The 12,329-nt window shown below is 66.0% G+C and overlaps 1 protein-coding gene across 5 annotated transcripts in view; it reads left to right on the forward strand.

The window, feature by feature from the left end:
* Nucleotides 1-805: 805 nt before the first annotated feature.
* The window catches only part of SYNGAP1 (synaptic Ras GTPase activating protein 1), a 114,219-nt gene continuing 102,695 nt past the window's right edge, over nt 806-12,329 (forward strand). For 3 of the 5 annotated variants that reach the window (XR_012898971.1, XM_075915655.1, XM_075915660.1), the window contains exon 1: nt 807-993. Coding sequence is in view for 4 of the 5 variants with exons in the window: in XM_075915655.1 (XP_075771770.1) it covers nt 972-993 (22 nt within the window). In the remaining variant the exon portion in view is untranslated. Of the gene's footprint in view, nt 994-12,329 lie in introns of all 5 variants that reach the window. The other 2 variants (XM_075915656.1, XM_075915661.1) reach the window with 2 other exon arrangements.

The following is a 12,329-nucleotide window of genomic DNA, read 5'->3' on the forward strand; positions in this document are numbered from 1 at the left end:
ATGTTTAAAGGGGACGTGGCCGCTCCCTTTTCTGTCGGCAGCACGCGGCGCCCACCCCCACTGCAGCTGCCGCGCGGCCGCCTTTAAGAGTGTGGGGGCAGCGCGGCCCGGGTGCGAGGCTGGAGCGGCCGCAGCTCCGGCACCGGCAGCAGCATCCTCCGGCGGCGGGGCCCGGTGGGGCCCAGCCCGGCAGCGTGGGAGGGAGGCGGCCGCTGCTGCGCCGCCCGCTGCTGCCGGGTCCCCGATCCCCTGCATCCCTCTGCGCCCGTTCCCCCGATCCCCTCTTCCCCCGACCCCCCTGCATCCCCAGCATCCCCGGTTCCCCCGACCCCCCTGCACCCCCGGTTCCCCCGACCCCCCTGCACCCCCGGTTCCCCCGAACCCCCTGCATCCCCAGCATCCCCGGTTCCCCCGACCCCCCTGCACCCCCGGTTCCCCCGACCCCCCTGCACCCCCGGTTCCCCCGAACCCCCTGCACCCCCGGTTCCCCCGAACCCCCTGCATCCCCGGTTCCCCCGAACCCCCTGCATCCCCAGCATCCCCGGTTCCCCCGACCCCCCTGCATCCCCGGTTCCCCCGACCCCCCTGCATCCCCCGGTTCCCCCGAACCTCCTGCATCCCCTGCATCCCCCGGTTCCCCCGACCCCCCTGCATCCCCCGGTTCCCCCGAACCCCCTGCATCCCCAGCATCCCCGGTTCCCCCGACCCCCCTGCATACCCGGTTCCCCCGACCCCCCTGCATCCCCAGCATCCCCCTGCATCCGCCTGTTCTCCCGGCTCCCCGCATCCCCCTCTTCCCCCGACCCCCCCTGCACCCCACTCTCCTGACCTCCTGGTTCCTCTTCTCTGGCTCCCCCTGGGGTCCTTGCCCCCTGCAGCAGCCCCCTGTCTTCCCCCTTTCTCTTGGGTCGACTTCTCCCCCCCTCGCTTCCTCCATGCCAAGCGCCAGGGACTAGGCGGCTGAAGGAACCATGTCCTATGTCCCCTTTCGAGGTAATGGATGGGGCGGGGGGGGGCAGTGCCTGAATGCCCCCTGGGCGCGGGAGGACTGTGGTTCAGAGGTGATGGGACTCACCTAGAGCAGGGCAGGTGGGGGATACTGGAGCCTGGGCAGGAAAGGGAGGGGTCACCAGGGCAGGAGAGGGGGCTGGGAGGGCCAGGGCTCTGCGGGAGTTGTGGGGTGGCCATGAGGGTGGAAGGAGATGGGGCTGCACTGGGTGGTGACTGGGGCCTGTGGGAGCAGATGGGGGGCAGTTCTGGGGGGCACTGAGGCCCGTGGCTGTGGAGAGCTTCACTCAGGGCTGGGGGCTTGGGCCTGATTGGGGAAGGGGTCTCAGCTTGGCCCAGAGGGTTTGGGCCTGGGTGGGGCAGGGAAGCCTCCGGGTGCAGCCTGGGGCGGCAGTGAGGGGCTGTCTGGTCCATGGGGTGCTGGCGGTTGCCCTGCGGCCTGAGGAGCACTGGAGGGTCCCGGGGGGTCAGGTGTCTAGAGCAGGAGGTGGTGGTACTGCGCTGTGCTCCGGGCTGAGTGCAGGCCGGGGGCGGCAGTGAGGGGCTGTCTGGTCCATGGGGTGCTGGCGGTTGCCCTGCGGCCTGAGGAGCACTGGAGGGTCCCGGGGGGTCAGGTGTCTAGAGCAGGAGGTGGTGGTACTGCGCTGTGCTCCGGGCTGAGTGCAGGCCGGGGGCGGCAGTGAGGGGCTGTCTGGTCCATGGGGTGCTGGCGGTTGCCCTGCGGCCTGAGGAGCACTGGAGGGTCCCGGGGGGTCAGGTGTCTAGAGCAGGAGGTGGTGGTACTGCGCTGTGCTCCGGGCTGAGTGCAGGCCGGGGGCGGCAGTGGGGGGCTGTCTGGTCCATGGGGTGCTGGCGGTTGCCCTGCGGCCTGAGGAGCACTGGAGGGTCCCGGGGGGTCAGGTGTCTAGAGCAGGAGGTGGTGGTACTGCGCTGTGCTCCGGGCTGAGTGCAGGCCTGGGGCGGCAGTGAGGGGCTGTCTGGTCCATGGGGTGCTGGCGGTTGCCCTGCGGCCTGAGGAGCACTGGAGGGTCCCGGGGGGTCAGGTGTCTAGAGCAGGAGGTGGTGGTACTGCGCTGTGCTCCGGGCTGAGTGCAGGCCGGGGGCGGCAGTGGGGGGCTGTCTGGTCCATGGGGTGCTGGCGGTTGCCCTGTGGCCTGAGGAGCACTGGAGGGTCCCAGGGGGGGTCAGGTGTCTAGAGCAGGAGGTGGTGGTACTGCGCTGTGCTCCGGGCTGAGTGCAGGCTGGGGGCGGCAGTGAGGGGCTGTCTGGTCCATGGGGTGCTGGCGGTTGCCCTGCGGCCTGAGGAGCACTGGAGGGTCCCGGGGGGTCAGGTGTCTAGAGCAGGAGGTGGTGGTACTGCGCTGTGCTCCGGGCTGAGTGCAGGCCGGGGGCGGCAGTGAGGGGCTGTCTGGTCCATGGGGTGCTGGCGGTTGCCCTGTGGCCTGAGGAGCACTGGAGGGTCCCGGGGGGGGTCAGGTGTCTAGAGCAGGAGGTGGTGGTACTGCGCTGTGCTCCGGGCTGAGTGCAGGCCGGGGGCGGCAGTGGGGGGCTGTCTGGTCCATGGGGTGCTGGCGGTTGCCCTGCGGCCTGAGGAGCACTGGAGGGTCCCGGGGGGTCAGGTGTCTAGAGCAGGAGGTGGTGGTACTGCGCTGTGCTCCGGGCTGAGTGCAGGCCGGGGGCGGCAGTGAGGGGCTGTCTGGTCCATGGGGTGCTGGCGGTTGCCCTGCGGCCTGAGGAGCACTGGAGGGTCCCGGGGGGTCAGGTGTCTAGAGCAGGAGGTGGTGGTACTGTGCTGTGCTCCGGGCTGAGTGCAGGCCGGGGGCGGCAGTGAGGGGCTGTCTGGTCCATGGGGTGCTGGCGGTTGCCCTGTGGCCTGAGGAGCACTGGAGGGTCCCGGGGGGGGTCAGGTGTCTAGAGCAGGAGGTGGTGGTACTGCGCTGTGCTCCGGGCTGAGTGCAGGCCGGGGGCGGCAGTGGGGGGCTGTCTGGTCCATGGGGTGCTGGCGGTTGCCCTGCGGCCTGAGGAGCACTGGAGGGTCCAGGGGGGTCAGGTGTCTAGAGCAGGAGGTGGTGGTACTGCGCTGTGCTCCGGGCTGAGTGCAGGCCTGGGGCGGCAGTGAGGGGCTGTCTGGTCCATGGGGTGCTGGCGGTTGCCCTGCGGCCTGAGGAGCACTGGAGGGTCCCGGGGGGTCAGGTGTCTAGAGCAGGAGGTGGTGGTACTACGCTGTGCTCCAGGCTGAGTGCAGGCCTGGGGCGGCAGTGAGGGGCTGTCTGGTCCATGGGGTGCTGGCGGTTGCCCTGCGGCCTGAGGAGCACTGGAGGGTCCCGGGGGGTCAGGTGTCTAGAGCAGGAGGTGGTGGTACTGCGCTGTGCTCCGGGCTGAGTGCAGGCCGGGGGCGGCAGTGAGGGGCTGTCTGGTCCATGGGGTGCTGGCGGTTGCCCTGCGGCCTGAGGAGCACTGGAGGGTCCCGGGGGGTCAGGTGTCTAGAGCAGGAGGTGGTGGTACTGCGCTGTGCTCCGGGCTGAGTGCAGGCCGGGGGCGGCAGTGAGGGGCTGTCTGGTCCATGGGGTGCTGGCGGTTGCCCTGCGGCCTGAGGAGCACTGGAGGGTCCCGGGGGGTCAGGTGTCTAGAGCAGGAGGTGGTGGTACTGTGCTGTGCTCCGGGCTGAGTGCAGGCCGGGGGCGGCAGTGAGGGGCTGTCTGGTCCATGGGGTGCTGGCGGTTGCCCTGTGGCCTGAGGAGCACTGGAGGGTCCCGGGGGGGGTCAGGTGTCTAGAGCAGGAGGTGGTGGTACTGCGCTGTGCTCCGGGCTGAGTGCAGGCCGGGGGCGGCAGTGGGGGGCTGTCTGGTCCATGGGGTGCTGGCGGTTGCCCTGCGGCCTGAGGAGCACTGGAGGGTCCAGGGGGGTCAGGTGTCTAGAGCAGGAGGTGGTGGTACTGCGCTGTGCTCCGGGCTGAGTGCAGGCCTGGGGCGGCAGTGAGGGGCTGTCTGGTCCATGGGGTGCTGGCGGTTGCCCTGCGGCCTGAGGAGCACTGGAGGGTCCCGGGGGGTCAGGTGTCTAGAGCAGGAGGTGGTGGTACTACGCTGTGCTCCGGGCTGAGTGCAGGCCGGGGGCGGCAGTGAGGGGCTGTCTGGTCCATGGGGTGCTGGCGGTTGCCCTGTGGCCTGAGGAGCACTGGAGGGTCCCGGGGGGGGTCAGGTGTCTAGAGCAGGAGGTGGTGGTACTGCGCTGTGCTCCAGGCTGAGTGCAGGCCTGGGGCGGCAGTGAGGGGCTGTCTGGTCCATGGGGTGCTGGCGGTTGCCCTGCGGCCTGAGGAGCACTGGAGGGTCCCGGGGGGTCAGGTGTCTAGAGCAGGAGGTGGTGGTACTGCGCTGTGCTCCGGGCTGAGTGCAGGCCGGGGGCGGCAGTGAGGGGCTGTCTGGTCCATGGGGTGCTGGCGGTTGCCCTGCGGCCTGAGGAGCACTGGAGGGTCCCGGGGGGGTCAGGTGTCTAGAGCAGGAGGTGGTGGTACTGCGCTGTGCTCCGGGCTGAGTGCAGGCCGGGGGCGGCAGTGGGGGGCTGTCTGGTCCATGGGGTGCTGGTGGTTGCCCTGCGGCCTGAGGAGCACTGGAGGGTCCCGGGGGGTCAGGTGTCTAGAGCAGGAGGTGGTGGTACTGCGCTGTGCTCCGGGCTGAGTGCAGGCTGGGGGCGGCAGTGAGGGGCTGTCTGGTCCATGGGGTGCTGGCGGTTGCCCTGTGGCCTGAGGAGCACTGGAGGGTCCCGGGGGGTCAGGTGTCTAGAGCAGGAGGTGGTGGTACTGCGCTGTGCTCCGGGCTGAGTGCAGGCCGGGGGCGGCAGTGAGGGGCTGTCTGGTCCATGGGGTGCTGGCGGTTGCCCTGTGGCCTGAGGAGCACTGGAGGGTCCCGGGGGGTCAGGTGTCTAGAGCAGGAGGTGGTGGTACTGCGCTGTGCTCCGGGCTGAGTGCAGGCCGGGGGCGGCAGTGGGGGGCTGTCTGGTCCATGGGGTGCTGGCGGTTGCCCTGCGGCCTGAGGAGCACTGGAGGGTCCCGGGGGGTCAGGTGTCTAGAGCAGGAGGTGGTGGTACTGCGCTGTGCTCCGGGCTGAGTGCAGGCCGGGGGCGGCAGTGAGGGGCTGTCTGGTCCATGGGGTGCTGGCGGTTGCCCTGCGGCCTGAGGAGCACTGGAGGGTCCCGGGGGGTCAGGTGTCTAGAGCAGGAGGAGGTGGTACTGCGCTGTGCTCCGGGCTGAGTGCAGGCCGGGGGCGGCAGTGAGGGGCTGTCTGGTCCATGGGGTGCTGGCGGTTGCCCTGCGGCCTGAGGAGCACTGGAGGGTCCCGGGGGGTCAGGTGTCTAGAGCAGGAGGTGGTGGTACTACGCTGTGCTCCAGGCTGAGTGCAGGCCGGGGGCGGCAGGAAGTGGGAGAGACTCAGGGTATCCTGGGAGCTGTGAGAAAGGGCCAAGCAAGCTGGCTCAGAGGCTGGGTACAGGGGCTCTGTGGGGTTGGAGCAGGGGGGCCATGTGGGTGTTGTCTGGGCAGACAATGGTGAGGGAGGGGTTCCCACTGCAGGGCTTGGGGGCTCAGAGCCCATCTGGGGTGGGGCATGGAGGGTCAGGCTCGGTTGGGGAGGGGATGTGCGTGGGGTGGGTTCCCCAGGAGTCAGTGGGGTGGGGGAAGTTTCAGGGCCTGTGGGGTCTGAAGAAGAAGGAAGTGGAAAGTCTGGGGGTGGAAATGGAAGGGGGTAGCCCAAGGCAGGTATTGGGTGTTGTTATGTGGTGGGCTGATTGGTGGCTGCAGAAGGGCTATACCTGGGGCTGGGGGGAGACGGAGGAGGTGCCAGGCCAAGCTGGGAACCTTCCTGTTGCCCTTGGGTTGAGGGTAGTAGAGGGTCGCAGGAGAGTTGCTGCTGGACCAATGAGAGGTGGACCATAGCCTGGGGCCTGTAGGTGAAAAGAGGGATTGGGTGTCGTAGAGGGTAGTGGAGACCTAGAGTAGGCCTGTGGGGCATTGAGGTCCTGAGGGTATTTGGGGGGGTTCTGTAGAGGGCAGTGGGGCTGCTCGGGGGGATGTGCCGTAGAAGGCAATGGAGTTGCTGGGGAGGGTCCCATAGAGAGCAGTGGGGTCACTGGGGGGTGGTTCCATTATGGGGCAGTGGAGTTGCTGGGGAGGGTCCCATAGAGGGCAGTGGGGTCACTGGGGGGGTGGTTCCATTATGGGGCAGTGGAGTTGCTGGGGAGGGTCCCATAGAGAGCAGAGGGGTCACTGGGGGGTGGTTCCATTATGGGGCAGTGGAGTTGCTGGGGAGGGTCCCATAGAGAGCAGTGGGGTCACTGGGGGGTGGTTCCATTATGGGGCAGTGGAGTTGCTGGGGAGGGTCCCACAGAGGGCAGTGGGGTCACTGGGGGGTGGTTCCATTATGGGGCAGTGGAGTTGCTGGGGAGGGTCCCATAGAGGGCAGTGGGGTCACTGGGGGGTGGTTCCATTATGGGGCAGTGGAGTTGCTGGAGAGGGTCCCATAGAGAGCAGTGGGGTCACTGGGGGGTGGTTCCATTATGGGGCAGTGGAGTTGCTGGGGAGGGTCCCATAGAGGGCAGTGGGGTCACTGGGGGGTGGTTCCATTATGGGGCAGTGGAGTTGCTCGGGAGGGTCCCGTACAGGGCAGTGGGGTCACTGCGGGGGGGTTCCATTATGGGGCAGTGGAGTTGCTCGGGAGGGTCCCATAGAGGGCAGTGGGGTCACTGGGGGGTGGTTCCATTATGGGGCAATGGAGTTGCTGGGGAGGGTCCCATAGAGAGCAGTGGGGTCACTGGGGGGTGGTTCCATTATGGGGCAGTGGAGTTGCTGGGGAGGGTCCCATAGAGGGCAGTGGGGTCACTGGGGGGTGGTTCCATTATGGGGCAGTGGAGTTGCTGGGGAGGGTCCCATAGAGGGCAGTGGGGTCACTGGAGGGTGGTTCCATTATGGGGCAGTGGAGTTGCTGGGGAGGGTCCCATAGAGGGCAGTGGGGTCACTGGAGGGTGGTTCCATTATGGGGCAGTGGAGTTGCTGGGGAGGGTCCCATAGAGAGCAGTGGGGTCACTGGGGGGTGGTTCCATTATGGGGCAGTGGAGTTGCTGGGGAGGGTCCCATAGAGAGCAGTGGGGTCACTGGGGGGTGGTTCCATTATGGGGCAGTGGAGTTGCTCGGGAGGGTCCCGTACAGGGCAGTGGGGTCACTGCGGGGGGGTTCCATTATGGGGCAGTGGAGTTGCTGGGGAGGGTCCCATAGAGGGCAGTGGGGTCACTGGGGGGTGGTTCCATTATGGGGCAGTGGAGTTGCTGGGGAGGGTCCCATAGAGGGCAGTGGGGTCACTGGGGGGTGGTTCCATTATGGGGCAGTGGAGTTGCTGGGGAGGGTCCCATAGAGAGCAGTGGGGTCACTGGGGGGTGGTTCCATTATGGGGCAGTGGAGTTGCTCGGGAGGGTCCCACAGAGAGCAGTGGGGTCACTGGGGGGTGGTTCCATTATGGGGCAGTGGAGTTGCTGGCGAGGGTCCCATAGAGAGCAGTGGGGTCACTGGGGGGTGGTTCCATTATGGGGCAGTGGAGTTGCTGGGGAGGGTCCCATAGAGAGCAGTGGGATCACTGGGGGGTGGTTCCATTATGGGGCAATGGAGTTGCTGGGGAGGGTCCCATAGAGAGCAGTGGGGTCACTGGGGGGTGGTTCCATTATGGGGCAGTGGAGTTGCTGGGGAGGGTCCCATAGAGAGCAGTGGGGTCACTGGGGGGTGGTTCCATTATGGGGCAGTGGAGTTGCTGGGGAGGGTCCCATAGAGAGCAGTGGAGTCACTGGGGGGTGGTTCCATTATGGGGCAATGGAGTTGCTGGGGAGGGTCCCATAGAGGGCAGTGGGGTCACTGGGGGGTGGTTCCATTATGGGGCAGTGGAGTTGCTGGGGAGGGTCCCATAGAGAGCAGTGGGGTCACTGGGGGGTGGTTCCATTATGGGGCAGTGGAGTTGCTGGGGAGGGTCCCATAGAGGGCAGTGGGGTCACTGGGGGGTGGTTCCATTATGGGGCAGTGGAGTTGCTGGGGAGGGTCCCATAGAGAGCAGTGGGGTCACTGAGGGGTGGTTCCATTATGGGGCAGTGGAGTTGCTGGGGAGGGTCCCATAGAGGGCAGTGGGGTCACTGGGGGGTGGTTCCATTATGGGGCAGTGGAGTTGCTGGGGAGGGTCCCATAGAGGGCAGTGGGGTCACTGGGGGGTGGTTCCATTATGGGGCAGTGGAGTTGCTGGGGAGGGTCCCATAGAGGGCAGTGGGGTCACTGGGGGGTGGTTCCATTATGGGGCAGTGGAGTTGCTGCGGAGGGTCCCATAGAGGGCAGTGGGGTCACTGGGGGGTGGTTCCATTATGGGGCAGTGGAGTTGCTGGGGAGGGTCCCATAGAGAGCAGTGGGGTCACTGGGGGGTGGTTCCATTATGGGGCAGTGGAGTTGCTGGGGAGGGTCCCATAGAGGGCAGTGGGGTCACTGGGGGGTGGTTCCATTATGGGGCAGTGGAGTTGCTGGGGAGGGTCCCATAGAGGGCAGTGGGGTCACTGGGGGGTGGTTCCATTATGGGGCAGTGGAGTTGCTGGGGAGGGTCCCATAGAGGGCAGTGGGGTCACTGGGGGGTGGTTCCATTATGGGGCAGTGGAGTTGCTGGGGAGGGTCCCATAGAGAGCAGTGGGGTCACTGGGGGGTGGTTCCATTATGGGGCAGTGGAGTTGCTGGGGAGGGTCCCATAGAGAGCAGTGGGGTCACTGGGGGGTGGTTCCATTATGGGGCAGTGGAGTTGCTCGGGAGGGTCCCATAGAGAGCAGTGGGGTCACTGGGGGGTGGTTCCATTATGGGGCAGTGGAGTTGCTGGGGAGGGTCCCATAGAGGGCAGTGGGGTCACTGGGGGGTGGTTCCATTATGGGGCAGTGGAGTTGCTGGGGAGGGTCCCATAGAGAGCAGTGGGGTCACTGGGGGGTGGTTCCATTATGGGGCAGTGGAGTTGCTGGGGAGGGTCCCATAGAGAGCAGTGGGGTCACTGGGGGGTGGTTCCATTATGGGGCAGTGGAGTTGCTGGGGAGGGTCCCATAGAGGGCAGTGGGGTCACTGGGGGGTGGTTCCATTATGGGGCAGTGGAGTTGCTGGGGAGGGTCCCATAGAGAGCAGTGGGGTCACTGGGGGGTGGTTCCATTATGGGGCAGTGGAGTTGCTGGGGAGGGTCCCATAGAGGGCAGTGGGGTCACTGGGGGGTGGTTCCATTATGGGGCAGTGGAGTTGCTGGGGAGGGTCCCATAGAGAGCAGTGGGGTCACTGGGGGGTGGTTCCATTATGGGGCAGTGGAGTTGCTGGGGAGGGTCCCATAGAGAGCAGTGGGGTCACTGGGGGGTGGTTCCATTATGGGGCAGTGGAGTTGCTGGGGAGGGTCCCATAGAGGGCAGTGGGATCACTGGGGGGGTGGTTCCATTATGGGGCAGTGGAGTTGCTGGGGAGGGTCCCATAGAGAGCAGTGGGGTCACTGGGGGGTGGTTCCATTATGGGGCAGTGGAGTTGCTGGGGAGGGTCCCATAGAGAGCAGTGGGGTCACTGGGGGGTGGTTCCATTATGGGGCAGTGGAGTTGCTGGGGAGGGTCCCATAGAGAGCAGAGGGGTCACTGGGGGGTGGTTCCATTATGGGGCAGTGGAGTTGCTGGGGAGGGTCCCATAGAGAGCAGTGGGGTCACTGGGGGGTGGTTCCATTATGGGGCAGTGGAGTTGCTGGGGAGGGTCCCATAGCGGGCAGTGGGGTCACTGGGGGGTGGTTCCATTATGGGGCAGTGGAGTTGCTGGGGAGGGTCCCATAGAGGGCAGTGGGGTCACTGGGGGGTGGTTCCATTATGGGGCAGTGGAGTTGCTGGGGAGGGTCCCATAGAGGGCAGTGGGGTCACTGGGGGGTGGTTTCATTATGGGGCAGTGGAGTTGCTGGGGAGGGTCCCATAGAGAGCAGTGGGATCACTGGGGGGTGGTTCCATTATGGGGCAGTGGAGTTGCTGGGGAGGGTCCCATAGAGGGCAGTGGGGTCACTGGGGGGTGGTTCCATTATGGGGCAGTGGAGTTGCTGGGGAGGGTCCCATAGAGAGCAGTGGGGTCACTGGGGGGTGGTTCCATTATGGGGCAGTGGAGTTGCTCGGGAGGGTCCCATAGAGGGCAGTGGGGTCACTGGGGGGTGGTTCCATTATGGGGCAGTGGAGTTGCTGGGGAGGGTCCCATAGAGGGCAGTGGGGTCACTGGGGGGTGGTTCCATTATGGGGCAGTGGAGTTGCTGGGGAGGGTCCCATAGAGGGCAGTGGGGTCACTGGGGGGTGGTTCCATTATGGGGCAGTGGAGTTGCTGGGGAGGGTCCCATAGAGAGCAGTGGGGTCACTGCGGGGTGGTTCCATTATGGGGCAGTGGAGTTGCTGGGGAGGGTCCCATAGAGAGCAGTGGGGTCACTGGGGGGTGGTTCCATTATGGGGCAGTGGAGTTGCTGGGGAGGGTCCCATAGAGGGCAGTGGGGTCACTGGGGGGTGGTTCCATTATGGGGCAGTGGAGTTGCTGGGGGGGGGTCCCATAGAGAGCAGTGGGGTCACTGGGGGGTGGTTCCATTATGGGGCAGTGGAGTTGCTGGGGAGGGTCCCATAGAGGGCAGTGGGGTCACTGGGGGGTGGTTCCATTATGGGTCAGTGGAGTTGCTCGGGAGGGTCCCATAGAGGGCAGTGAGGTCACTGGGGGGTGGTTCCATTATGGGGCAGTGGAGTTGCTCGGGAGGGTCCCATAGAGAGCAGTGGGGTCACTGGGGGGTGGTTCCATTATGGGGCAGTGGAGTTGCTGGGGAGGGTCCCATAGAGAGCAGAGGGGTCACTGGGGGGTGGTTCCATTATGGGGCAGTGGAGTTGCTGGGGAGGGTCCCATAGAGAGCAGTGGGGTCACTGGAGGGTGGTTCCATTATGGGGCAGTGGAGTTGCTGGGGAGGGTCCCATAGAGAGCAGTGGGGTCACTGGGGGGTGGTTCCATTATGGGGCAGTGGAGTTGCTGGGGAGGGTCCCATAGAGGGCAGTGGGGTCACTGGGGGGTGGTTCCATTATGGGGCAGTGGAGTTGCTGGGGAGGGTCCCATAGAGAGCAGTGGGGTCACTGGGGGGTGGTTCCATTATGGGGCAGTGGAGTTGCTGGGGAGGGTCCCATAGAGGGCAGTGGGGTCACTGGGGGGTGGTTCCATTATGGGGCAGTGGAGTTGCTGGGGAGGGTCCCATAGAGAGCAGTGGGGTCACTGGGGGGTGGTTCCATTATGGGGCAATGGAGTTGCTGGGGAGGGTCCCATAGAGAGCAGTGGGGTCACTGCGGGGTGGTTCCATTATGGGGCAGTGGAGTTGCTCGGGAGGGTCCCATAGAGGGCAGTGGGGTCACTGGGGGGTGGTTCCATTATGGGGCAGTGGAGTTGCTCGGGAGGGTCCCATAGAGGGCAGTGGGGTCACTGGGGGGTGGTTCCATTATGGGGCAGTGGAGTTGCTGGGGAGGGTCCCATAGAGAGCAGTGGGGTCACTGGGGGGTGGTTCCATTATGGGGCAGTGGAGTTGCTGGGGAGGGTCCCATAGAGAGCAGTGGGGTCACTGGGGGGTGGTTCCATTATGGGGCAGTGGAGTTGCTGGGGAGGGTCCCATAGAGGGCAGTGGGGTCACTGGGGGGTGGTTCCATTATGGGGCAGTGGAGTTGCTGGGGAGGGTCCCATAGAGGGCAGTGGGGTCACTGGGGGGTGGTGCCATTATGGGGCAGTGGAGTTGCTGGGGAGGGTCCCATAGAGGGCAGTGGGGTCACTGCGGGGTGGTGCCATTATGGGGCAGTGGAGTTGCTGGGGAGGGTCCCATAGAGGGCAGAGGGGTCACTGGGGGGTGGTTCCATTATGGGGCAGTGGAGTTGCTGGGGAGGGTCCCATAGAGGGCAGTGGGGTCACTGGGGGGTGGTTCCATTATGGGGCAGTGGAGTTGCTGGGGAGGGTCCCATAGAGGGGAGTGGGGTCACTGGGGGGTGGTTCCATTATGGGGCAGTGGAGTTGCTGGGGAGGGTCCCATAGAGGGCAGAGGGGTCACTGGGGGGTGGTTCCATTATGGGGCAGTGGAGTTGCTGGGGAGGGTCCCATAGAGGGCAGTGGGGTCACTGGGGGGTGGTTCCATTATGGGGCAGTGGAGTTGCTGGGGAGGGTCCCATAGAGGGCAGTGGGGTCACTGGGGGGTGGTTCCATTATGGGGCAGTGGAGTTGCTGGGGAGGGTCCCATAGAGGGCAGTGGGGTCACTGGGGGGTG

This window comes from Pelodiscus sinensis, unplaced genomic scaffold (assembly GCF_049634645.1).
Source record: "Pelodiscus sinensis isolate JC-2024 unplaced genomic scaffold, ASM4963464v1 ctg134, whole genome shotgun sequence".
NCBI lineage: Eukaryota > Metazoa > Chordata > Testudines > Trionychidae > Pelodiscus > Pelodiscus sinensis.